General features: G+C 43.8%; 1 protein-coding gene across 3 annotated transcripts in view; it reads left to right on the top strand.

The window, feature by feature from the left end:
• The window catches only part of LRRK1 (leucine rich repeat kinase 1), a 1,071,210-nt gene that overhangs the window by 581,018 nt on the left and 464,068 nt on the right, over positions 1-26,124 (top strand). For all 3 annotated transcript variants that reach the window (XM_069625026.1, XM_069625024.1, XM_069625025.1), the window contains exons 18-19: positions 2,157-2,277; positions 19,782-19,941. In XM_069625026.1, the coding sequence (XP_069481127.1) occupies positions 2,157-2,277; positions 19,782-19,941 (281 nt within the window). The remainder of the gene's footprint in view (positions 1-2,156; positions 2,278-19,781; positions 19,942-26,124) is intronic.

Genomic DNA, 26,124 nt, shown 5'->3' with positions numbered 1-26,124 from the left:
CATTAATGAACAAAACATCCCCTGAAAGAATACGTGCAAGTGAACATTGTTATAAAAGGGCCCAGGTAATCGGAACAAGAGAACCTTGTGAGTGTATGCAATATACATGTCAAAGAAGTCCTGGCAGAATAGTACATAAGACAGATACGATACTGAAAAAACGAATCTAAGAGACTTTCAGTATTGGAAATGTGCACCGAGTCCACATACGAAGGCCTTGGAAGGAGAGTATACAAGGCAACTTGAAGGTGTATTTGAAGGTGCAAGAAAGTGGATATGTTACAAATGCCCCACCAGGAGAGTAGACCAGGCAGTTCGAAAGTATTAAGAAAAACCTTTGTCAGAAAGCCCTGGAAGGAGAGTAGACCAGGCAGAAACAAGTTGTAGGAGTGTCCAGGAAAGAAAGTCCCTGGCAGGAGAGTATAGCAGGGGGTGCTAATTGTGAACATATATCTTTATAAGAAAGCCCTGACAGGAAAAAATAGCAGGCATGAAGATGAATAAAGTGTAAACGAAATTAACTCAAGAAATCCTGATCAGAGCACATCTGGAAAATTCAGAGGAAATATATTAAAGGTGAAAAGAAACCTGGCAGGAGAGCACACCCGGTATCCTAACACAACACAGTAAAAATGTCAAGTTGTTTTGTGTGGCAGTCATGTTTATGCTCAAGAGACTGATACTCCTGAAAGGGAACCAGAGTGAAGAGAAATCCAGGAGCAAGGAACTCTATCCTTTGGAACATTTTGTGTTGGAGTTACACATTTTCTTTTTGAATATTTATACATCAATCAAGGACAAAGACATTTCCCCTTTCCACTTTAGAGTTGCTTTGTTAGAATGTGAGGGTCAGAATAAAACTTTGGACACAGGACGTTTTGTTTTGGACATCCTGACTGCTGACAGATCCTTAGTTTTGGTTTTAGGTAGAGAAACTCCTCTAGTGCTGGGATAGTGAGGCATTTTCCCAACCCCCTTTTATTTTAATAAGCCTTTGACCAAAGCTATGAACCTCTTCTGTCCGAGTTTCATTCCTGACTCCTCACAGCATCAACATAAAGCTGTAAATGAAATGGAAAAATGACTTCATTGAGTTAGTATTCAGAACAGCCCACATAGGCCCTCATCACGACTTTGACGGTAACCCTTAAATCCGGCGGTCGCGCTATTACCGCCGGATTTAAGGGTCCGCCAAATCAGGCCTTCGGCGGATTTCTCCCCAGCTCTGAGCTGGGGGGAAATCCGCCGAAAATGTGCGCTATTACCTCCGGCGGGAAATTCGCTGGCGGTAAGAGTGTGAATTTTCCCTTTTGAGCCCAATGGGGAAAGGGGCATTCCCGAATGGGCTCAATGGGGAATGGGGAATTACATTACCGCCAAACTCGTGATCCGGCGCTATTAGCGCCGGGGAGTTCGGTGGTAGGGCTAATACCGCCAGCGTTACCGCCAAAGTCGTGATCAGGCCCAAAGTTTGTAATCAGTGCTGGACTGACCTACAGCGAACTCTGGAGATTTCCGGGTGGGCCACCATGGGCCTCTTTTGTATGCGTGCTGTTTTGTTCTGCTCTTCTTAACCTTTTATCTACACCACTCCCTTCTTTCTCTCTTGCACCCCTACATATTCAAAGTAAATTTTTTATAGAGCTTCCAGTGTTATTTTATACTCTCAGTAAGTCTAATGTATCTGTTTTTTGTCATGGTTGATATAAGTTAGTTATAACATGCCTGTACAAATGTTTCTAACCTTTATATAGGGACAAATGTGCTTTCAAATTCACCAATTTGACACAATTTTACAAACCCCACATGGAGGGGTTGCTCGCTGCATTCAGTCGCAAAGTGTGATCTGGGGCCCTCTGAAAAACATTTACTGGACCGCTTTTGGTTCCCTGTCCACCCCTGCCTATAATTATACCACATGTATCTTTAGACTGAGGTGTTTCAGAGAAAGCCGTAACCATGAATATACGCGCCGTTATCTGATCTCGCCATGTGCAAGGTCTACAATGCAAAGCATTTAGAGAAAGACCGGAGGGATTAAGGGATGTAGTGTGTAAAGCCAGAGGTTTGCAAAATAAACTTCCTTTAAAAAAGTTACAAATTGAGTGAACGGAATGAAAGGTGCCTAATCCCTCGCTCTGGCTTTGCCTTCATAGTGAGCTGTCCTGCAGGAGCCTCGAAGGCCTGGAAGGGCTGCGGCAGATTATTTTCCAGATGGCTTGCAATGTTAAGGATGTTGGCAGCACCATCAGTTCGCAGAGGCTTGTCGGGAGATTGGTGCGTATCCAAGAAAAGTCTCCCTGGGCTAGTAGGCGTCTATGAAGTCCTATTACAATATCTCTTGTTATAATTGCTCTTGACACTTATGTCTTTATAACGTCTTATGATGTCTTTGCATATCTTTATTCTTCTTAATGTTTGTCGTTATATGGGTTTACTTCTTTATTTGTATTTTTTTAAACTATGTATTTATCGATTAATTATTTTTTATTTAATTGAATATGTTTGTCTTTTTTAAATTTATTTATTTTATATCATTTGTCTCTAAATGTTTTAGATAGGCTTTGACTGTGTATGCTTTTACCCCCTCATACGTCTATTTGGCACAAAACAGCTCAATGCAAAATTCAGTAATAATACCACACACCGCACATGACCTTAAACGGCAGCTTATCAATCACAACGAATAGGGAGAATGCCATTCAGAGAAAAATGGAGGTGTTATGAGGCGTCTTACTCTACCATTTAAGGATCACAAATGAGAGGTTATTTAATAATGATTGATGTAGTGTTAGCTATGTCGATGGGCTTGGGTTGTAAGAGGCTGTTTAGGAGAAGGTTCTTGTATGAATGGGGAGTGCATTGTTAAAGATGGAAGGCAGACATTATTGGATTTGATAGTCTGTGAGCACACCTATGGCCAGGAAATTGTATAGTATTCTAGCAAAGGGGAGCAGTGACAATAACCGAAGCGAGCATAAAAAAATATGGTACAGAGCATAAATAGGATGAGCTGAGTTGTGTTGAAGACAGATTGGTGCAATTGTGCTAAGGAGCACTGAGGTTCGCCATATGTTTGGTGTCAAAAAATATTTGCAGTACCTAACCATACAGATATTGTGTTTTTTTTATCCGTACTACAGTCACGTGGTGGGTGCATGCTTACGCTCAGTAGGCATTTAGAATATCCAGCTCTCTTGATTTGCTATAAGAGGGCATCCAATTTCACAAACACCCTAGTCAAGGGCATTCTGTTTCCTGTGTAGAGGTCTACATATGCACTGCAGCGGGTACTCTATGCCAAGTTCATGGGACCAATGTGCTCTCCCCTCAGGATATAAGCTTTTTGAAATGCAGGCAGCAATACTTCATCTAAAGGAAAACTGTCTGACACCCAGGTCAAGTATAGATTACACTCTAGGTGTGGCAATCCCCCTGAATCATTGCTCTAAGAGGTTAAGGTTTCCCCCTGTTTTGGCCATGCGCTAAATAGCAAACCTTTTTACTAATTTTAGCAGACACTGGCCATTTGGAACCTCCTCCAAAGGCCGCCCCCACCATAGGACAACAACTCTTGGAATCTTGTGTAAGAAGATCATTTCTCAAGTGACTCTTATTTAGTTCATCAGTAACACATAGGACTGGCTGACAAGGTTGCGGCAGGAGGTACATTCTTTTTATCTCGGCTTAGTCACTTATTGAAACAAAATGCAAAATGGTTGGGATAACGAACTCCGTCAGGCACAGAAAAAGACGAAGAAAATTGCTCTTGTATAATACCTCTCACCCGAGCTGCTTCGGTCCAGGGATTAGAAGGACCTGCCTTATCAGTCTCTAAACAATCTAAGGTTCTTGAGCTGTCAAAAAATGTGTGGGGTGTTTGGGATAACCTCATCTGATGTATGCGCTTTAGAGCTAATTTCATATTATATGTGTCGCTCGAAACTTGAAAATGGTGTGGAATGCTTCCCTTGCATTCCATATAAATTAATATACTGTGAAGGAATCAAGTTTCTAATGCACTCATACCCCTATTGTCATGGTTGTGCACGTCACAAGTGATCCGTCTTATGAAATGTATATCCAACGGTGGGTTTGTATTGGCGACACGTTAATTGTTGATTCAGTCGACACATGTTTCGAAAACTGTTTCTCTTTTTCAGGGCTCTCAGGGAATATATAATAGTTGTATTCATAGGCAATCATAACAAAATTACTTTGAAGTGACGTTAGTATGGGGCACAATTAAGGCACAATTAATCTGTGTATAGCTAGTGCCATTATATAACATCTGTTGTTCACAAGGTCACACACATTGGAATTGAAAAAATGAAAATCTAAAAGATATTGTATCCAAACAATGAATCAGTGATCAATGCATTTTGTCATTATCAACATAAATATCCATAAAGGCATAAAGAAGGGGCAAACATACAAAAATGACAAAGTTACAATAGCATATTCACTTGATTGGTCAATATTGCCTCTCTTTCTTCCTCATTGGCTGAGTTCTGTAACCAATGTTTTGCCACTGGTTCCATCCCACTAGCACTCAATCACTCAATTGTGTACCCCACCTAAAGAAGCCACCTACGGCCCCTTCCTACATGGCTAACCACTGCCCTATCTCCACTACCCACTTCTTGGGCAAACTCTTGGACACGTTGGTCATTCCCCAACTAATCCATCACACTGAATCTATTGGCTGTCTCCACGACCACCAGTCTGGCTTCAGAGCAGCCAGAGGTACGGAAACTGACCTCCTGAACACCTATGATGACTTGCTCTCAAACCTCGACTGCAACTCTCTTTCCGTTCTCTTCCTCCTCCATCTATCCTCTGCCTTTGACACTGTCAATCACTACACCCTCATAAATCGACTCCGAAAAACCCTGGGCATTACAGATGGGGCATTGGATTGGTTGACCTCTGACCTCTCAAATCGCCCCTCCCAAGTGCAACTGAGCCTTTTTCTCTCCTCACTCTCTACTTGCGGTGTCCCTCGGGGCTCTATCCTCTCACCATGGCTTTTCAACATTTACCTTGCCCCCTGTGTGTCCACTTGATCTCCACCTTCTCTCCTCTTTTCCAGTGTTATGCTGATGATGCACAGCTTTCCTTTAAGCTTCCCTCCTTTTCCTCATCACCTCCTCTCCTTCCTCTCTCATTCCTGACTGTCTGACTGCTATTCAGGCATGGTGTGCTGTTAATGATCTCTGCTTTAATGTAAGTAAGACTGAAGCCTTCTTATTGGGACTCCTGCCCCCTTCATCCCTCGTACTATCTGTCTGCCCTCATTGGTTTCCCCTGCCCTTGCCCTTGTATGGGCTAAAAACATGGGTGTCATCTTGGACTCCCTTCTCTCCTTCTAACCTCATATCACTGACCTTGCCAAAATGGCCCACTTTCATCTTCACCTCCTCCCCTTCTCCCAGAAGCTTAATGTCTCCAGAGCTCTTGTTCTCTCCAGGCTTAACATTCCTCTTTCCTCCCTCTGACCTCTTCAACTAATCTAGAATAGGACTGCAGGACTTATCCTTGACCTCAAGCCCAGGGACTGCTTCTCTCCAGCCCTAAAATCTCTCCTCTGGCTCCTGGTGTTTGCAAGGATCACATTTGAGACTCTCTGCATCATCCACAAGGCTTTCTGAGCCCTGGGACCTCGCTACATCCCCCTCTCCCTCCGTAACTACCTCCCTCCTAGAGTCCTTAAGTCCTCTAGCTCCAACTCTGCAGATCACATGTTTCTCCAAGCAGAGATTGGGGGTAGATCTCTTTATTTGGCAGGAGCCTCCCTCTGGAACGGCCTCCCTGTCTCTCTACGACTTGAGCCGGATCTCCTTAAGTTCTGGAAGCTTCTCCATACCTTCCTTTTCTCCTCCTCTTCCCTCTTTCGCTTGCTTCCAACTGCCACTGTGACTGGTTGCCTGAGTCCCCTATGAGTCTTACCGGGGTCAGGCTTTCTTTCGGGCAGTCTTCCGCTGCGCCCGTTACCAGCACATGCCCTCGGACTCCCTTCCCTGACTAGCCTACTGAATCTGGTCCATCCACGTCCACGCACTATTGACCCCCACCCCTGTTCCCCTGGCACTTGCCCAGCCCCTCAGCCCTGTCCCTCTTGCACTTCTCCCTCTTCCCCCTCTCCCTATTCCATCCCTCAGCGCTGACCTGCCCCTCTGCCGGCTCTTCTTGTTATTGCACTTGCACGGTCTGAATTTCACAAGGCCTAGTAGGACCGTTATTTTCTCATCTGCTCCCCCCCCCCATCCCCTCTTTTGTCTTGTGGCGCCTGGAAACACCTTTGCTGGATAGACACCATACAAATGTTCAATAAATAAAAATAAATAAAAGTAGTAAAATATCTCTAATGGTTAGTTGCCCGACCAATCATCTACATGGTATGTAAAGTTACTTCTCAATGTGATTCCCCAAAACCATCTTATACCCAAGTGCATCTGGAGTTAAACACGTTATCGGTGGAGGCTAACCTATACAGGTGTATACTCGACTTACATACACACTCACATAATAGGATCTTTTCATTGACTTTAAAGGTGATAGTAATCCACTTGCACTCTGTATTGAACCCAACCCCATTCCACATGTGAATGCAGGTGTTAAACTCTGGATGCACTTGAGTACGAGAGCCCTGAAGAACAGAAACATTTCTCGAAACACGTGTCGACTCATTAGATTTGGCTCATTTTATGTACTCATGACTCATTAGATTGACTCATGAATCAACAATAAGCTTGTTGTCAATACAAACACCTTTTTGGATAGTCATTTCATACAACTGATTACTTGTGACTTCGCACAATCATGACAGTAGGGGTGTGAGCGCATTAGAAACTGGAATCCTTGATAATAAGATCTAAGTTACTGCTTCAGATGTTTGTCTATATTGCATGCCTTTCTTCTGCACCTCTACAAAGCTAAGAGCATCAGGAGGGATGTAGACAGCCACTCTGGCCAGTTGAGATCGAGTAGTTCCTTCAGTCTGACTTCATTGAATGTCCATGGTACAACAGTCTCCTTTATCAGTTCCCTATTCTTATACAGACATTTTGACGGCTCATATCCCAGCCTAGTGGTACCAGCTCGTCCAGATCAAGATATGGTCAGCATCCTTTTGGTCTTTTGACGTCAAAGAGTTAATTTTCAGCTCACAGAGACAAGCTAAAGTAAATACAAAGGCACCTGCTCCTTGGGAGCTGCCTCTTTTAGCATCAGTGCTGCTATCACGGCCTCATCTGAGCTCAAGGCCAGATCTCATTCTAAGTCAACCTCCTCCTAAAAGGCCAGCATGAGGATCCGGAAAAAACGCCGGGCACCGGCATTGATGAGGGAGATGTGGCGGTCCCAGGTCTTCAACCCACCAAGAAACTCCACACAATTACAGAGAAAGAGATGAAAGCTCTTTGAATAGATACTTCTACTCTTCCACCAGAAAATTCCCTCAATTTCACCCACAATGTCAACCTCTACTGTAATGGCAAAACCATTTGTTGACAACACAGGTACTCAAACATACAAGAGAGACCTGTGAGAAAATCTGTGTGTGCTTTTTCTGATCCATAGATGACAAATACAGGACTCCAAAAGATAAACCCATCTTTTTAACTGCAATCCGTCTTGCTGTACTTATATTGGTAATGTCAGCCTTTGCCAAAATCCTGCATAGACCTAGTTCTCATTACAGACTGAAAATAAGATTGCTCTAACCTCATTCATGAACCATATATTCCTTGGTGGCTCCAGAGTTGCAAACTCTTACTGGAGGTATCTTTTCTATCCTCAAACTGTTCTAATAGTTGTGTTTATATTTATTTGATCTGATGAATCTGGACAATTCGTCCTTTCTCTCCAGAGGAAAGCCACCCTTTTGAGGCTTAGGAGGGGAGCACGCTCAGCAAGACCCTCCCTAGGGGTCTGGGCAAGTGAGCCCTCACTGGGAGTGTCTCCCCTCCCGGGGACAAGGACTCCCATCCTGATCAGGAACTACCAGTCCAAAATACAATTTCTGCATATATGGGTGCTGGAAAGACTTTGGTATCTCACATCATGACTACAACAAGCAAAGACCCTTCTTAAACTGCTTTGGCTTCAGGGAATTCTGAGCATCGTCTGGAGGCCATAATCAAAGAAGACAGACATGTTTATGTTGTTGCTAATGGCGTACATAAGAGCCAAGCCAACAGCAAACCAGAGAGAGATGCCTATGGAAGGAGGCAGGAAATCCATAAGAGAGGCGAGCCTCTATAGGGACGTCATCTTAGAAGGATGGAGCCATGCCGAGCCTCAGAACCAGCTGTGGCCTGGAGGAGGAGTGAAAGGGTTGCTAGCTGGAGGATGACGAGCGAGTGTCCTGACCGAGCAAGAGTCTTCGTTGTGAAAACGACAGGGACTGAAGGAGAACCATCTTAGCTGGTGTCGCAAGCACTGTAGAACAGTGGTGCCTGCTGCCCGGCTACCGACGACAATATGAGCTGAACAAAGAGACCCTGGGTCTCCGAGCTCCACCCGGCAAGAGCACGTGCTGCCAATTCAGACTGCATCAGGAAAGCGAATGCTCCCAAAGTAAAAACGCCACTGAGGGCTACAAACTTTGAGTCAGAGAAGGGAAAACCCAACGAGGGCATGGAGACCAAATTATCACAAACTGAGAGACCCACGGCTGGGAAAGCAGACCGAGGTACGAGAGCTTGAGAGAGAGGAACGTTCTTGCGTCACATGTAAAAAAAGAACAAAATATGTACAAACACTTTACTCACAGGCTTGGGAAGCCACCAGAAGTGGTGTGAGAACTTGAGAGAGAGGAACAGGCTGACACCATATGCAAAACCGAACGAAAGTGATACGAACACTTTACTCACAGGCTGGAGTAGCTGCCAAAAGTGTAAAAGCCTCATAGAACTGAGTAGGCTCATGCCTTATGTAACTCAGAGTAAAAGAGATACATATGTTGTATTCCAAGACTAAGAACACTGACGAAGGCACGAGGAACAGTTAAAGTGGCCAGCAGGCATTCCATATGAAACACGTTGAAAGGAGCGTCAGTCCTCCACAACAAGGTTGGAAAAGCCCATTAGGTTACAGGAACCTAGAAACAGACAGACGGGCCGCGTGTATTGAGCTGAATTACAGTCAGCAGTATGCCTAGCAAAGACTCATAAGACTTTGGGGAGCGAATGTTCTACAAAGGTTAGGCATAAAAGCATTGTGTTACCAATGATCCAGGAGAGATTTGAAATACTTGCTAAGAATATCAGAGAAAAGTAGTCTGATGGACCCCATCCTGTTCCAAAGTAGAAGAGAGAACAATGGAAACAACATTTGTGTTTTATTGAACAAAACTACGGCAAACTGCAGAATTTTATTGGAAGACTGAAAACAAGTAATCAAAGTATTGGGCCAGGCAGAAGCCAACAACAGAGGCTATTAGTACGATCTACTTTTCTTAAGTGGTAGGGCCTGTTAGTTGTTAGGGATCGGACTGAAGACGATTTTCCTTAGGGCTTCCCAAGCAGCATTAGTTTTAGTTTAGTAGGCAGGGATCTTCCCTCATAGCATTAGGGCCCTACAGCATTTTATTTGAATACAAATACCTTGAATCTTGACCCATTGTAGTCCGATTCCTGCTTCTGGTATGCCACTGTAAGCACTTCTAACAAAAATGCTGTACAAATGGACGGTAGAAGAGGTCGGCGAAATCTTGTGCTAGGTGCTTAACAAAGGATGGGAGGTAAGATAAGAGCCTTGACTATCCGGTAATTGAGGGTATTTGGGAACATTGAATGGGGACATCACAAGCGAAGATCATCCTATCCAGACTTGTATACCTTTTTGAGGATGGGTTCATTTTGAAGGTTTGTCCATAAATGCTCCGTTGAACATATCAGGTTTATGCCTTGAATTGACTTGGCTAGAGCTGCAAGCCGGCTTTATCACCATCGAGGCCTCTGTGCTGCTGCTGATTTCGTTCTCATGATTGTCCACACTGACAATTCCACATCCCTTTATTTCATCAGGTAACATGGCACTGTCACTGGGCTTTTGCTAATTATATGAATTCACGAGATTGCCCTGTAAAATATGCCCCGTGTCTGCCAGACTTCCTCGCTCCACAAGTAGGGCCTACAGATGACAACTTGCAGAACTTGTTCTGCAGCCATTGGTACTTATACAAATGACCATTTCTCAGCACATAACAAGTCTGTTAGCTGTCATTTGCCCAGCCATCTTTCCAGCCACCTGCATCTTTTTACTACTAGCTTAATACAAACAGTGCTTTGTGACTCCTACATGTGGTGCTTGTTCATTTAATGCATAAGTGATTTCAGTCTGTGGTTTTACCTGACATGACACTTATATCTTATAAAACCTCTTCTTTGTGTTGCTGTAACCTTAGCGGGATACAGAAGTGTGTTGTGGGCTCCTCTGCGTTTCAGAGGCACACTACTTCAGGTGGGCACAATGATTATATACCACATTCCCATCTTTTCCCCATACGTGTCCTAATCTGGAGATTAGCTGGATGGTCACCTTCACCATCATTGTGGCCCATTGTGTAATGGATGCGTTCCAAAGTGATACGCCTTTAATCCGGGAAGTTCTTGGAACTATGTACTGTGAGGGGTCAGAAATGTGAGGCTGACAACTTTGTGAACGTTTTTCCAACAATGCCATTTTATTAAGTCAAACGGTTGGATAAACGCTGACTATCCCTACCCTGACGAGGATTTCCTTCCCTAAAGTAAACTAAAGGTTTATAAAAGGGAGGGAAAAGGGGGTTACCTCTTTTTGTTTTATAGAGGGGCCTGAATCTGGAGGAGGAATATATACCGTAGGGAAAGGAGTGGATTCGGGGGTGGAGAAACACAGCTCATTCCCGAGCCACCCGCATAGCGACCAGGTAATTATAGACGCCGGCACCTGCGTTTTACTAAGCACTTGGGCGATCAGGGTTCTCTCTCACCCTGCCATAGTCTAGTTAAAGGCTGGGATACGATATGCCCTTCACGGACATCCACCGCCCACGCACACAGTAAGTCTAATATCCATGCTGGTGCTTTCATTTTGAAAAATGACCCGTCGGGCTCTGATGCACTTCGTTGCTCGAGGAAACACTTGGTCGTATATGACACTTCCACACTTTTCCACAGTCTATTAAAACAAATTTAGGCACGGAATCGGGAGACACAATTTTCCCATCACGGGCATCTACCGCCCATGCACCCAGTATGTCAACAAACATGCTGGCCACCCATGTGTTAAATACCTGAGGGGCACCAATGCACATTATGCTCTTTTCTGCATTTTTAGCATCCTCTGTCAATTAAAAGGGACAGATCAGTGAACATTTGTTGTCCTTTGTTGCAGTTCTAATTATTTCTGCAACCAGAGCCGATTCGTTCCCTAAATTTTGGCGCACTCAGAGATGCCATTTTCACAATCTTCCTGCCCTGAGACACCATACTCTTGGAAACAGGTACAACTACATGTTTTTAGTCACCCCCGTGTAGACCATTTTAAAACATACATTTTTATGTATCCACAGCTTCTCTGGCTTCATGAGCAACATGTGGAAGATTATTCTACATTTCTCTGCTTAAACAGTCCTGAGGAAAGCTACAGGACAGTACATCATCAACACTTGTTTCTGTTCATAGCTGGAAACACATTTGAGTGTCGACTCGATAGGTGCATGTCTAGTAGCATTGCACTCTCAGTCATTATGTACTAATCCTCATTTTGCGTATGTCCATGAGATAATTACACTATATGATGATACAATATAATGTAAACAGATAAAAAGAAAAAACTATAAACATGGACTTTAAGCTCATATGTCTCTATGTCTATATGTTAAGAAAAAGTAACTATTTCTTGTGTGTAAAATAAATAAGTTTGTGTACCTTTGAAAGGCTGTGCTCTACTATAACAAAAACACAGATCTCATGTACCAGGATCTGTTTACATGTACTTTAGTGCTACACCTGTAAGTGTTTCAGAGGAAGAGGTAGCTTGAATCCACTCCTTTCTCTACAGTAAAGTAAACTAAAGCAAACACTCTAACAAAAGGTTTCTGTCTCTCACACTTGTCCATATAACAAACTCAATAAGGTAATGTATGCAGTTAGATTCACAGCCTGATAACTGGCTCTCTTTATAATCTCGGTGAATTCCCTTTCCCCAGATTCAAGTAGGATGTTTTTCAGCAGCTCCAATAGGATAAGGACATCCTGTGTTTTAATAACATTCCAACTCAGTTCTTTTGACTCCAACTTCACAACAAAAGATCTGATACAACTCGTTTTGCTCCAATTTAAGTTCAATCAACAGTTCAAAATTTTTTAACAAAGTTCTCCATTTACATTTGTGACCAAGAATTTAAGGCAACTTCTTCATATAAATGAAGGATACTTCCACTATTCATTAGAATCAACAAAACATTCTTTGTCAGGATAGTTCTGCAACAGTTCACAAAACACTTGCTTTAACGCTTGTAGATGATTCTGCAGCATTTCACACACCACTTGCTTCAGTGATAATAATTTGTCAGGATGACTCTGTAGCAGTTCACAAAAACCCTTTATTGGTTCTGCCACTTCTTCTTCAAGACCTTCAACCACATACATACTTCCACCCGGTCCACTCACCTACCAGGCCTACTACTACTGCAAGGTCTTTTGCCCTGGTGTACTCTCCTGCCAGGATATAATAACATTACTAACTACAAGTACTTATGTGGTAAAGGTTAGCCTCCACCAAGTTAGCAATGTCTTTTGCATAACAACATCAGGCTTAAGTATTCTTTCTGAGAAAACATGAACCACACTGGTGCTATTTGTTGCACTCTTGTGTTTGCCACATGGAATGCAGCATATGCTCCACAGCTACTGAATATCTCCTGTCCGAAGGATAGCCCTACTGCCACTCTTATTTCCCCACTTTCGCTTCAACCAAATGCTGATAATAGTTATCTCCCACTTTTACACTTCTTTGGCTTTGGCAATGTGGATGAAAGCCAGTTCCTCTTATGACCTCCTGTACATATGGGAAATATGCTTTACATACACTGGGTCTCTTAATTGCCTACTTTTGTCTTTGGCAATGTTGTTGCCTTTTAACTCGCCTAAGTATGGTTCTCTTTTGGCATTGTGGAGCCTTGACAGGGGAATTTCGGCCCTGCTGCTGTGGTTCCGCCACATGAGGAAGCAAGCCTGGGCAACGCATCCTGCCAGCCAGCTTGGAAGGCAACAAAAAATGACACTGCTCCCTGACCTGACGTGGCAGATGCCTCTGGAATGAAATGTGTATAATGAAGGCGCAGAAGCTAACCTGTGTACTGTCGATGTTGCCAGTCCCTTCCATATTGACACAGATTCAAACAGGAGTCGAATGGTTGAACATGGAGAGAGCGGTCCACCAAACCCCCCTCAAAACCCTCGCCTACTCCCACTGGTTCAGCCGCTGTGCATACCCTGTACTTGACTGCAACGGGGGTTCTTGTGGCCACCCTGTTGCAAATGTAGCCTAGTCTTGACTGAGCTGTGTGGAGGCATCATGAAGTAAGACACAGACAACTGATTCAAAGTTCAAAATAAAATGATTTATTAACTCAAATGTCAGGATGGTTGAAGGCCTAACCTGCCCTATGCTAAAGTGGGATTTCCCTACCTGAACGAAACTAAGGAAAGTCTGAGTCCAGAAGTTTAACTTCAAAGTCTATTTGTGTCCAAAACCTATCCTTGCAACCAGGAACCCTAGGCTCTTCAGCCCACTGTGAACAACCTGATGGTATTCTCACTCCTAACCCCCTTGGATCCTCTGTGCAGGTGGCCAGGGAAAGGCCATCGCTATTGGATCCCAACCCTGGGGGCGAAGAAGCGAGGGAGGATCACCTGAGTGGAGGGTCCTTGGAGACTGAGGGTGAGATGCCCGTGGACGAGACATGGTATCCCCCTTTTGTCAGCCAACCAAACCTTCATAAGCAGTTATAATCCAGTTCCCATCCTTTCTCCACAATTGACCTTTGACAATACTGGGACGAAGAAGAGGCAACTAAGAGCAATGAAGACCATGCTCTTTTACCACTCTGGTACTGGGACAAAGAAGTTGCCCGCTAAGAGCTCTAAGGGTCAGGCATGTCCCATAATTGTAGTCACGCAGGGCTAATTGAACACTCGCACCTGCAGCCTGTCAAGGGACAGTAAGTATTCAAAAGGAGCTCAACAGAGCAGCAGAGAGAATGACAAGAAAAGCAGCAAGGAGGCCAGGACAAGCAGCAGAGAACCTTCATAGAGCGGGACGCTGGGGACCGTGGAGAAAGGTGGTCCATGGAATGTGGTCTAGGAGCTGGGACTCCCTGGAACGGAGGAAATGAAGTGAGGGAAGCCTCAAGGTTCCCTTGTGCTTTATAGCTTGGAACTTGGGGAAGGGAACCATGGGTGTTGGTCAAAACTTTATCCTCAAAGAAGTAACTTTAAGACATTTTGTGGAACTTCTTTATACTTGGGGAAGGGAGCTGAAAGGAAGCTGCGAGCTGATTGAAGCCAAGACTTTTTTATTGAACATTGTTTTCTTTTGGTTACTGACATCCCTACGCATTGTACAGATATAGTTGTGAGGGCAAGCATAGGTTTTGGACACAGACCGATTCCTAAATTGAACTCTGACTCAGACTTTCCTTAGTATTATTTAGGTAGGGAAATCCCACCTTAGCATAGGGCAGGTTAGCTGTTCAACCATCCTGACATATAAGCTAAATAAAAGTGTTTGTTCTAATTCAAAGTCTATTGTCTGTGTCGTACTTCGTGATGCCTTCACACCACACATGTTCTTTTGTATCTGCCCGTGTGCAGATTCACACTCACTTAGCTTCTTCTTGTCGGCCTATTGGCTTTATATGAAGGTTCACACTCACTTGGCTTCTCCTGGTCAGCCTCTTGGCTTTGCCACAATGTGTCGCATCTCCCTTCTTTCTTTGGCCTCGCCGTTCTGCGTTCAAGTACAAGAGTCATTCGGCATTCGTTCCGCTTACACAGAGCCCCCTTCGGAGCGCCCCAGTCTTGAGTGACGTTCCCTTTCACTCACCGGTCTCCGGCAGTTCTGACAGGCAGCTGTGATGGACCACTTCTGCTCTGCCTGCTGGCTTGCCTTTGACTGCGAGCCCTGCTTGCTCCTTTGATGCTTATCTGTTTTCGCCTACAGCTCTGCTTCTCTTCTGCAGACACTGTTAGTGGCTTTCTTTCTTTTTCTTTGTCCGCAACACCAGCTGGACCCACCATGACTGCCTCCTATCGAGCAAGATCCCCTGCTAGTTTCTCTCACACAGGCCTGCCTGCTGCTGGTCCCCTTACTGCTCTTTTCCTCTCTTCTTATACACCTGCAACTTGACAGGTTGCAGGTGTGAGTTTTCAATTGGTCTTGCCTTACTGTAATCAGAGGGACATGTCTGGCCTTCATAGTACTCTGCAGGCATCTTCCTCGTTCCAGTACTAGAGTGGTGAAATGAGTTACTAGTGTTCACTACTCCTAGTCACCTCTTCCTTGTCCCAGTACTAGTATAGGTTGAATGTGGGAAAATGAGGGGAGATGTTTTATAATTGCCCATAAAGGCCAGGGGGATGTCACGACCCTCAGCCCTGACCCCCACTGGCAAGTCCACAAGCCAGGTGGGATAAGGGCCCGGATCTTTAATAAGGCCAGACTTCCACTTTTCAAGCCCTCTTGGGGCCAGTCCTGGCGCCTTTGGCGCCAGGCTCATCAGTTGGGAGAGGCGTCTGCTTAAGGGACTACTTTATTAAGACTTTCAGCCAACATGGAGGCATCCACATAGCTGGGTTCCTAGAACCAAGCTATGCGTCTAGTGCTTTGGCTGTGGTGGCCTAGGGACTACTTAACCTGGACTACTTTACAGTGGCTATTTAAACCACACCCGAACAAGAACACACGCTTCGCGTTACTTTGCTTCTAGAAACGTGACGCTCACCGTGTCCAGCTTCTCGCGAACCCGACGAATTCCGGACCTGCAGAAAAAACAAAGAAACATTGTTAGCAGCAGAATCTTACCTGCAATCTTCATCCATCTCTGCTCACAGCTCCTGGGCTTCTCTGTTGGAGGAGTTTGCCGCCCGGATCGAGGGACCTGAGAAAAGGAGAAAGACATTATTAACGGAGGTACTAGAGACATTACAACCATAAAAGCGCTTAAAGACTTACCTGGCTGGTTACTTCTCGACCGGCACTGCTCCGGAAACCCCATTTGCGCTGGGTACTCTCCGCGACCTACTAAAAGGGAAAAACACAGGTCATTGAGGACAAGGCATCGCTGCGCTACGCAAAGCGCCTCCTTACCGCATCATAGCGATATAGCGTGCCATCATCTCCCGGTGAGAATCAGCACATCCCGTTCTCCGAGTGGACACTCCACGCCCCTAGAGGAGATCAAAAGAGACATTAGAACAGACAAAGGCATGCAAGAAATACGACGCCATTAATTGCAATAAGACCTACCTGAAAGACAGTACAAGGGCCGCAGTCAGTGAAGTAACTGGACCGCCAGCGCCCACAAAAGCCAACGTGCCCCTGCCCAGAGAGCAGGATGGAGAGCCCACCGATTCCGGTAACCAGGTGAGAAGAGAACCTGGAGGGGCTGGAAATATAAGGAGGTGGGGGATTAAACTGCTTACCTTGGTCGCCCAGTCCTGACATAATCTTCATTTTCCAGGCAGAATTCCCTTGACACTGAGACCACAGGGGAACCATCAGGAAGGGCATCAGCGACCAGCTGGCTGGGTGGCGTCCCCGTGGATACCAGGTGAGCGTAACAGGGGAGGGTTAGGTTGGTTCTCAATAGGGAAAGGGGGATACCATGTCTCGCCTGTGGGTAACCTCGTCCCAGTCCCCAAGGACTCTCCACCCAGGTGATCCTCCCTCGCTTCTCCACACCTAGGATCAGGGTCCAAAAGTGATGGCCCTTTTCCTGGCCACCCGAGAAGAGGATCCACGGGGAGTAGGAGTGAGGATACCCTCAGGTTTCTCACAGCTGGCAGACCTAAAGAGGCTACTTCTGCTTCACCTCGAAGTCCATGGAGAGGGATGGGGGGCATTGGGGAGCCATTGACTGGATCGGATGATGTCCTGGGGTTGTAAAACCACTGAAGGTGGGAGACCCCCCATAACCCTCCAAGCATAATTAGCACTTATATGGTCTGGCCCAGCAGTGAACCTATAGCGCGCACAGGCATTAATAGTGGCTTGCTGGCCAGTGGGGACCCGGCTCAAATGCACCCATCCCTAGCCCACTGAACTACACAGCACAACCCCCTCCTCATGCTGTTATCTAGCTGGTGGATAGATAGTGGCTTTAGTGCCAAACCCACTGCTGGCAAACCAGCTAGCAAGGCAGGCTATGTGACGCCCAACTATACTCCCTATAGCATTCATCCAAGGGACTGTAGATCACAGTCTGATCCGGGGCTGTATCGGGGGGGGGGGTAGTGATCCTGCACAAAGTCCCCAAGCTGGGGCCCTTGGCCACCTGGAAACCAGAGAAGCTCTTATCAATAAATGCATCCACTGCCTATGTGCTGTTCATTGGTGCCTAACCGCAACCCACAAAGACATTTTACATTGCACCAGACTACACTACCAGAGGGCGAGCATCTTTGACTGCATTCAGATTGTCTTTAGGGAGCAGAGAGTGGCAAACGCCATATTGGGCTTTCACTTGAAATACCAACCCCCACAAAAAACATATATTTACCCCTCTGAAATTAGGCTACATCATTCTGTGCTCTCTGGACTGATGCAGTCCCACTGGAGAAAAGGACTCTGGGCAATTTCATTGGACTAAGTGGAACCTGTAATGTGGGACGAGTTGAAGAGAACTAAATGGGGGTCTTGAGTTTGTTGGCCAATAGCCGGGTTTTGGATCCAAGTAACTGACTTTTTGGTACTACGGGCAGTTGTATATTTATTTGTATTATTGACTATGTATGTATTAGGTTGTACTTTTATGGTCTGATGGCTGAAATAAAGTTATTGACTGACTGAAGAATAGATCAAAGAGTGATAGGCTTCGGACACAGATTGTATGCATTTGCTGAATATAGATAAAGAAATCACCTTGAAATAACATCAACAAAAGTTCAACCATGCATTTTACAACACAGTAATACCTTGATTCTAAACCTGTTTAAGAAGTAAATGAAATAATTTATCTAGGTAATTTCATAACTAATAATAATTCACATTAGAAAGTATGTAAGAGAGTTTGTAAGCAAAGGGTCGTCCCAATTATTCTGTATAATTTAGATACATACATGAATTTCAATTGAGACTGGTTGAATACACATGAAGGGAAACTGTAGAAGTATGGGTTTTGAGTCCCACCTCTGGATCAATTATATAAGCTGTTGGATTCAAATTTGGGCTGGTATCTCTGAAGCCACTGGCCTATCCGAAAACATTGAATTTTACAGGTAAATAGAGGCTGTGAATAAGCCAATGATTTTTTGAATGTTAACTGAGACAATGGCCTTGCTTCTATATACCCTCTGTAAGGATACAGTATTAAGGCGCAGACGCAGTGGTAGCATGTTTTGGGATAAAGACTTTTATTAATAAAAAAATGGATTGCAAAAAAAACCCTCAAAAAACCTCTATCCCTAAAGCTAACAACGTTTCAAGCCTCAAAGGAAATCTAGTGAGCTTGTCCTAAACTAAAGAAAACTGCCACTGTCGTGTCCAAAAACCTACTACTGTCCCTAACACCAATAGTATAAGATAACTGTGCAAGGATAGTCTCTTCAAAGTAACACGTTTAGTTCTCCTCGCCAACAACCGAAAAGATCCCAGTCTCGCTGGCAATAAGGTGAAGCAAAATAATATTCCTACTTGTTGCCACCCAAAGATGTTGATACACAGTTTTCCAAAACCCCAGCTTTCAGTTTAGAAAAATAACATCAAGAAAATATTTCCTTTTTCTTAGTAGTGTTTCATTTTATTTTCCCAAGCCAATTAGTGTCTCCTACTTTGTAAGGGTACTATTTTCTTCCGTCTCTTACTGCTTCCCCGCTCGTGGTAAACTTGGTTTACTCTCCTGCAAATTATTACCGGTCTTGTTTCCCAACTACTGGGACAAGGAAGAGTAACACTCCTCTTGCACGTTTCTTTATTCTCCTGATTTGGTTTCCCGGTAGGCTGGGATCACTCTCCTGCCCAGCAGCAGTATATCAAAAAACATGTGTGAAGCATATATACAACAGATGAGCTCTTCTTTTACAGGTCTACAAAGTAGCTCTTCTTTCAGAGAAATAAAGATGAAGCTATACAAATGGGTTGGTGCAATAACTGCATTTATTTAGAAACAAAGTTGGGTATGAAGGAGTGTCTGTAAAGTTTCACTTATCTCACTTGGTTCTCTAGTAAACCAATTTCAAACATGTTTTAAGATTATATTTAGATTTAATTGGCACATATGAAAAAGTGGGAGCTAGATGACAAATACTGAGAGATTCTCGTACATGTTGATTGTGGAAGGACAGCCATGAAATGTTTAAAACATCTCTGTATTAATTCTTACTCCAATTAAATGTATTTGATGTTGTCATGAAACAAACTTCTAATTTTGTTTTGTACATTTTTAAATATTGTCATGTTTGAAATTGAATGTTCTGTGAAAGCTTGTATTATAAACGAAACACACTTAAATATAAATAAATCATGTTTGTTCCCATATAACTGCATTACTGTAACATTTTGATGTACAGGTACCAAGAAGTTACCTCAACCTGCAGGAGGCCATCCTGGCAGAACAGCAGAGACGGAGTCAGATCGACGACGTTCAGTACCTGACGGACCTACAGATTGAGCAAATTATAGAGCAGAGTCCGGGGAATGACATACGGGACTATGAGGACCTGCAGGCAGGTATGCCTCTTCATGACCTTCACATCTGTATATAAAACCTCTGTCCAATAGGGCCCTGCAAAGGACTGTTTCATGAGGCTGGATTGGAGGCTCAGAATGTATCATTTTGTGTGCGTAGCAATGTGTCTGCCCGGTCCCAGAGCAAGTTCTCCTGTAACATAACTAGATGCCTAGCTGTGCCCACTATATGTGTGAGGAATCTGTGGATGAGCCCACAGTGCCCATGATTGTATAAGGACAAGTGTATAACTTGGAATGTAAGAAAGTTTATGAGCAGGGTAGGCTTGCTTACTTTGACTATAACACAAAGTAACTTTATCAGAATCCCTGCATTGGCAAGGCCTGGAAATCCAGGTTGAGGAAGTGGACTATAAGCACGCAGGTGGTGAAAAGGGAGGCCCGCACTTTCAGAGATGCTTGCAATTAAGGTTGTGCGGCTACAAGTTGCACGAGTCAGAGGAAGTGCAGAGGGTTTCTTTCCTGTTCCCCTACTTCCCCATGCCTATCCTCAATCTCTCCCTAACCCTCTTTCACCCCATTGGTTGTCACAGGGTGGCCTGTTCATATAAGGAAGCATCTCGTGCCAACCAAGGTGGGAGGGCCCTGTAAGTGATTTCAATCTGGGACTTCACCTAAGTCAATTCCTAGCATGTAATGCACAACTGAAACCCTTAATTATTTATTTGTGTCGAAAAGTTCTTTTATTCTGAACGATGTACCACTTATATCACGCCCCTCTCTTGGAACCCCCTCCGCGACCCTCACCCCCCCGCCCCCCCGGTCACACTAAACCAGGAATCAGGCAGGTTTGCAAAGTTAAAAATATTTATTTATATATTATTTAGATATTCACAATATAATCACACTATTTTTATGGGGATACAATAATCACCAATGGGGTGATGTCACACTAAGCAATCTCTTTAATCACCAGGAGTAACAATGAGCAAAAACAATACAGCACAGCAATAATACTTTTGTGGGTGTGTGTGTTCAAATCAAATGGCAATGTTGTTACTCTTTCCCCCTGCACACCCCTCAACTCCCCAATATGCAATGTAGAGAGATATGAGGAGAGAGAACATGTTTCAGGAATGCAGAATTCAAGCAAATATAGCAATCCCAATTTCCCCCCAGCAACACAAGAGAGAAACAGAATTGATTGGCAAACTGTCAAAATGGTTTTTAAAGTTGGCTTTGATTGGAATGGGTAAAAACACTAAAAATGGGCTAAATCACTGAATTTGTTTAAATTCTAATGGGAGCCGCTTTGTATGGTTGCAGACAAACACTAGCAATGATTTGAGAGTAATAAGCAATGTGAAAACTTAATTTTGAGGTTGGGTGCAATGAAAAGCTATTTTACATGTTATCGATTTTGCCAAAACGAAAATTTGCGGCAAACTTTTCCACGCGCGGTAATTGCGATTGCGGGAGAACTATAAGGATTTACGATGCGGTTTTTGTTTCTAGCATAAAATTTGAAGAAGTGATGGATGTTTTCGTGGTGGTCGTTTTTTCAGATAGGTGCAACAATGAGAAACAGGGAGGCGCTTTTAAAAGACAAAAAGGGTTTCTTTACACTAGGGTCAGACTATGAAGAAGCAATTGCTACACGGAAGCTCAGCTACTTGATTAAGGCAACTGCCAGCCAAGACGCATTCCTTCTTCAGATGCAATATATCAGTGCAAAGATAATTTTAACAATATTAGTACAGAAGGAATATAGGATAAGATGGACATTTCAGGCAATTCAAAAAGATTTCTAACAATGCAGGTTTCTAAAGATAAGATAGGATGGATTTAGATAGGGATTACTATGGACAGTATATATGATAGTGACCCCGTCCTATCTATGGATACTCACTATATGGGTTTGAACAGAGCCGTCAAAGATTCAGGTCAGGGATTCTAGGATTCTACTGGGCACACTGGACTGGACATCAAGGTGCTCTGGTCTGCAATCAACAAGGTGCTCTGGTCACCGCACGGTAGGACTGGACTGGATCTGCAATGGCTCTCTGGTTACTGCACAGCACGGCACAGCACAAGACTAGGTTTAATCTGCCCGTCTGGTTCTGAAGATAATTATTTAGCAGGCAAGCAGTACAGCACAGCCTGGCTGTTTCTTTTGTTTCCCCTTTAAGTTTGTGGGATGGGTTTTGTAAGTTAAGGCCCAGCTGAAAGTGGTTCAGCTATGCAATGAGCATTTCTGCTTGCAAAGTTTCTGGAGTCTGGAATATGGATAGTTCTCCTACAAGGTGCTTTGCCAAGATCGGGATGGTGGGTGGATCTGTGTCTTTTTCTAAGTCCTCAGCTGTCTCTATTTATGCATTTGATAAAGGGGTGTGTATGCTGAATTATCCTAAGCGCGCCCCCTTGGTTGGCTATATGCTATTGGTTGGCTATAGGCTAGAATCTGCTCCCTCCCTTGATTGGAGAAGAAAACAGAGTGTCACCATGATGATGTGGTTTTATGAAGCAGAACATCCTCCCCTTGGCTTTTGAACATGGAATCTACTTTTAGCATAATACATAGTTACAATTTTACAAACTTAATAACAATAACATATATCTAGATCACATATTTTGTGGAGCAAAGGCTCTTCCAAGCCCCGTCGCGGTAGGATCTTGGGTCTGGATTTGACAGAATTTTGCACTTTTTGTCCGGGACACAATATTGGGTTTGTCCAAAAATGTGTACACATGTGCGCATTGTATCTGGGCATAAGCGTGTGAAGTTTCATGCTTCTCACATAAATACATTTGCTATAAAACCACAAATTCCACAGTTACGTCCCAGAACATTGCACAGAGTTCTGGCTCCTCTTAAAAAGTGCAGCAAAAATTTAGGTTCAAAAGTCCGGGTTTACATTTTGTTTTACAATTGTCCACAGTCAATTATCGGTCTTTTTAGAAATATACTTCTGTCCATTGTGAATCAACAAAAGTCATCTGTCCCCGCGTCCTTTTCCTCCTGGCAGGTCTGAAGCAATCCGCCCCCTTCCTTCTGGGAGAGGCCTTTTTTGGCACTTCACAATCTGCATATCCTTTCAGCCAGAGGCAGTCCATTGTCCCCTTTCCAGAGCATCCCCTGTGCTCCTCCCCTCTTAATGCACACATGAATGTGAGTTCCTGGTCTAGAGAGCAGAAGGGAGGTGGCTGGCCCTGTGGGGGAAGCTGGGGAACTGGTTTGGTGGCTTTGAGTTCAGCTTAAATTCAATGTCATTTTATTACACTTTTCTTGGTTTAAAACAAAACTTGCAATTTTCAAACAAGCAGCTAGAATTCTTATTCCAGCTTCTAAACCATGGAAATTAAAAAGTTACAACCTAGGTTCCTCTTAATAACAGGTCACTTAGTTTCCAGACATTTTATTTCAATTGCACAAGTTTAAACTTCTGATGCAACTACTGACAGGCGGCCGCTAGTACTGTGCCCATATTTTGACAGATTTCACAGGAAGGCACCTTTTTTACTGTGATATTTTGATGACAGATTCCGCATTTCATGACATGGTATGTTCATAATAATTTCTTAAATATAGTGATGGGTACACCCAGCAAGGATATTGGATGTTTTATGATGTTTTGGACAAGCATTCTGTATTTTCAACAACCAAGAAAAGATTCAAAAACAAGATTCCGGATTTCTTTCAGCAAGCACTGCTTTTCAGGCAGGCTCAAGTTTTACTGATTGGGCAGCCCAATGACATGTTTCAGCAGTGAGGTCTCCGCTCCACTGCTGAAAACAGGCAAGGTAGATTTGGCAGCCATCTTTTGGTGTTTTGTAGAGCGCAATTTCCTTAGGTTTTGGCGCGCATAGAGGTTTTGCGGCCATTCTGATGATCCTGGCACCATCAGGACACAGGGTGTCGCAGGGCAGAGCAGAGTGGGTTAATACATCCCACAGTCCTGTACACGTGGCTTCCGTGGTTAGGTTGAGGGTGTGGTTCACACTTACACCAGACTTGACAGTGACAGGCTGGTGGGGTTTAAAGTGCTAAAGAAGAGGACCCAGGGTACTCTGGCACTCCAAGGGACCAAGTGGAACATGGAGAGAAGTTCCCTACGAGTGTCTAGGAATCCTAAGAATCTTCTATCTCAATTATTGGCAGATTAAATATCATAAACGGTTGTTCTGCCCAAATAATGTTATTTATGTTCGCCCTAATTCCTGAGTCACCTCGAATTACAGATGAGAAAATTAATTGGGGACTGCAGATTGCTCAAAATTAAACAGAAAACATGATGCAACTTATTTCCAATGGATATTTATAAAAAGACCATCTTTATCTCTTCTCTCCATATATATATAAAGCAGAGTATCTGTTAGTTTGTTCCTTATACAGTTCCACAATCTGCACCAAGTTTTGCATAGTTACCTGTTAGGACCCTCTGAACATTACTAGAGGCATGGCATTTGGACAGCCCACCCCTTTCCCCGGATTTCAGCCCCTTCACACGAGATTGTTGCCTGAAATTGGCACAACATTAATGTGGCAGTAGAAGGACTGGACCAATCTCATTTTAAGCGTCTTGACAAAAGGAACAAATTATTATGGTTATTATTATTATTATTTAAAGTTCAGTGGAACCTCGAAAACCATGTTTGAAGGAATTAGGGTGCACCATTTCTGAGATATTGGCACCGCACCAGGCCAGAGTGAGGCGACAGGTGGGGACAGCACACAGAAGGTCCCAGTATGCTACAGCACATCAACTTTCGCCTCCCCTCCACATCTGCTCCGGGCCATGTCAGCCAGCCACACACACGCCCATTCTGAGTGCAGTTTACTTCAGAGTGCACAGCACATCAAGCGATAAGCGAATCGGAAGAACGACCTACAGGATCATTGATTTTCAACAATTGATGAGTGTTATCTTGTCTGTCTACAGAACCCATGTGCAGTACGGCTACTTTTTACTAATGTAAAATATGATTGGCCTGCTAACTTTCATCAATTCCAATTATGTAGGGTGTAGAATATACGGTAAATGCCTCACTATTCTTTCCATTGCCAGATTGTTTTCATCGTCAATTCGTCAATGAGTGCATTTTGTATAGTCACTGAGTTAGTTACTTTGGATCCTGGTAGTCTGGGTTCTATGCCCTGCTTTCTCATGTGAACACAGTGCGAAAATGACCTTATCACCCTGTGCCCTGTTTCCCATATATGTAAATTTGGAATGCATCAAAAGTGGATAAAGGCATGTATGTAGGATGATGCAAGTAAAAGGACGTTTTTCTTGCATTTCAGTTTTGGGTCATTCGATCACTTTCCTCAAGCAATAGTGGTCCTGTCAGCTACAATATTCTGGATTGACCCTCACTGACGTACTTTCATGGTTCCTTATTCAACATCATCTTTGGGAAATGCATAGCAATCCTGTATAAACTAAAGATTACAGGCCAAAGTCAGTGATTGCTCTCAGGTGGATGTTCTGGTGCATCACCAATGTATTAAAATATGGTCGGCCATTAGCTTGAATTGTTCCTGAACTTGCCCTTGTGTGTAAATCCTATGCTTCCTGGGTTCTGTAGACAGGGAATTTACTTTGTCTCTGGACAAAAAAGACTAAAATGATTTCTTTGGTGTGTAGAATAGACGGCTAACACAAATCATTGATTATCTTTTATTTCCCATGTGTTGAAGCTGATTGAGGGTACCTAATGCTTTTAGGCTCAGTTAGCACAGATTCCAGAACGAATGGCAATTTTACTTTTATACAGAGATTTCCTTAAGAATATAATATACACTGCCATAGCTTAGTCACTACATTTGTGTACAGAAGAGTCAATGTTGGTTGAGTTAAAAACGTGGTGATTGTGTTTAAGAGCCTTCTGTAAATAATAAATACAACTATTAATGTTTTCAAAGATCCCAGTCTAAAAAATGCTTTGCAGTTGGGAAAGCTCAGGACGATCTGCTGTGAGAAAGAACATTTCCAAAGTTGCAGGAGAATTATTTAGGAGAGAGAAAGGGGTCCTTCCTCGAGGCTTTACTCTTCTCTGTACAATGCCCTAATGGCTGCTTTGCCAATGCTTTATTGATAAAGTCAGTGGCTCTTGTCTTACAGCTGCCATCAGGAAATAAATTAGCTTGAGGAGGATTTTCAATGTATCTAGGTTAATTCAGTCGGTTATTGAGAGAGACAGTTTCATCCATCTCTCGTGCTTCTG

Source organism: Ambystoma mexicanum, chromosome 11 (assembly GCF_040938575.1).
Source record: "Ambystoma mexicanum isolate Mex_15411 chromosome 11, UKY_AmexF1_1, whole genome shotgun sequence".
Taxonomy (NCBI): domain Eukaryota; kingdom Metazoa; phylum Chordata; class Amphibia; order Caudata; family Ambystomatidae; genus Ambystoma; species Ambystoma mexicanum.
This window is presented reverse-complemented; position numbering and strand designations above follow the sequence as displayed.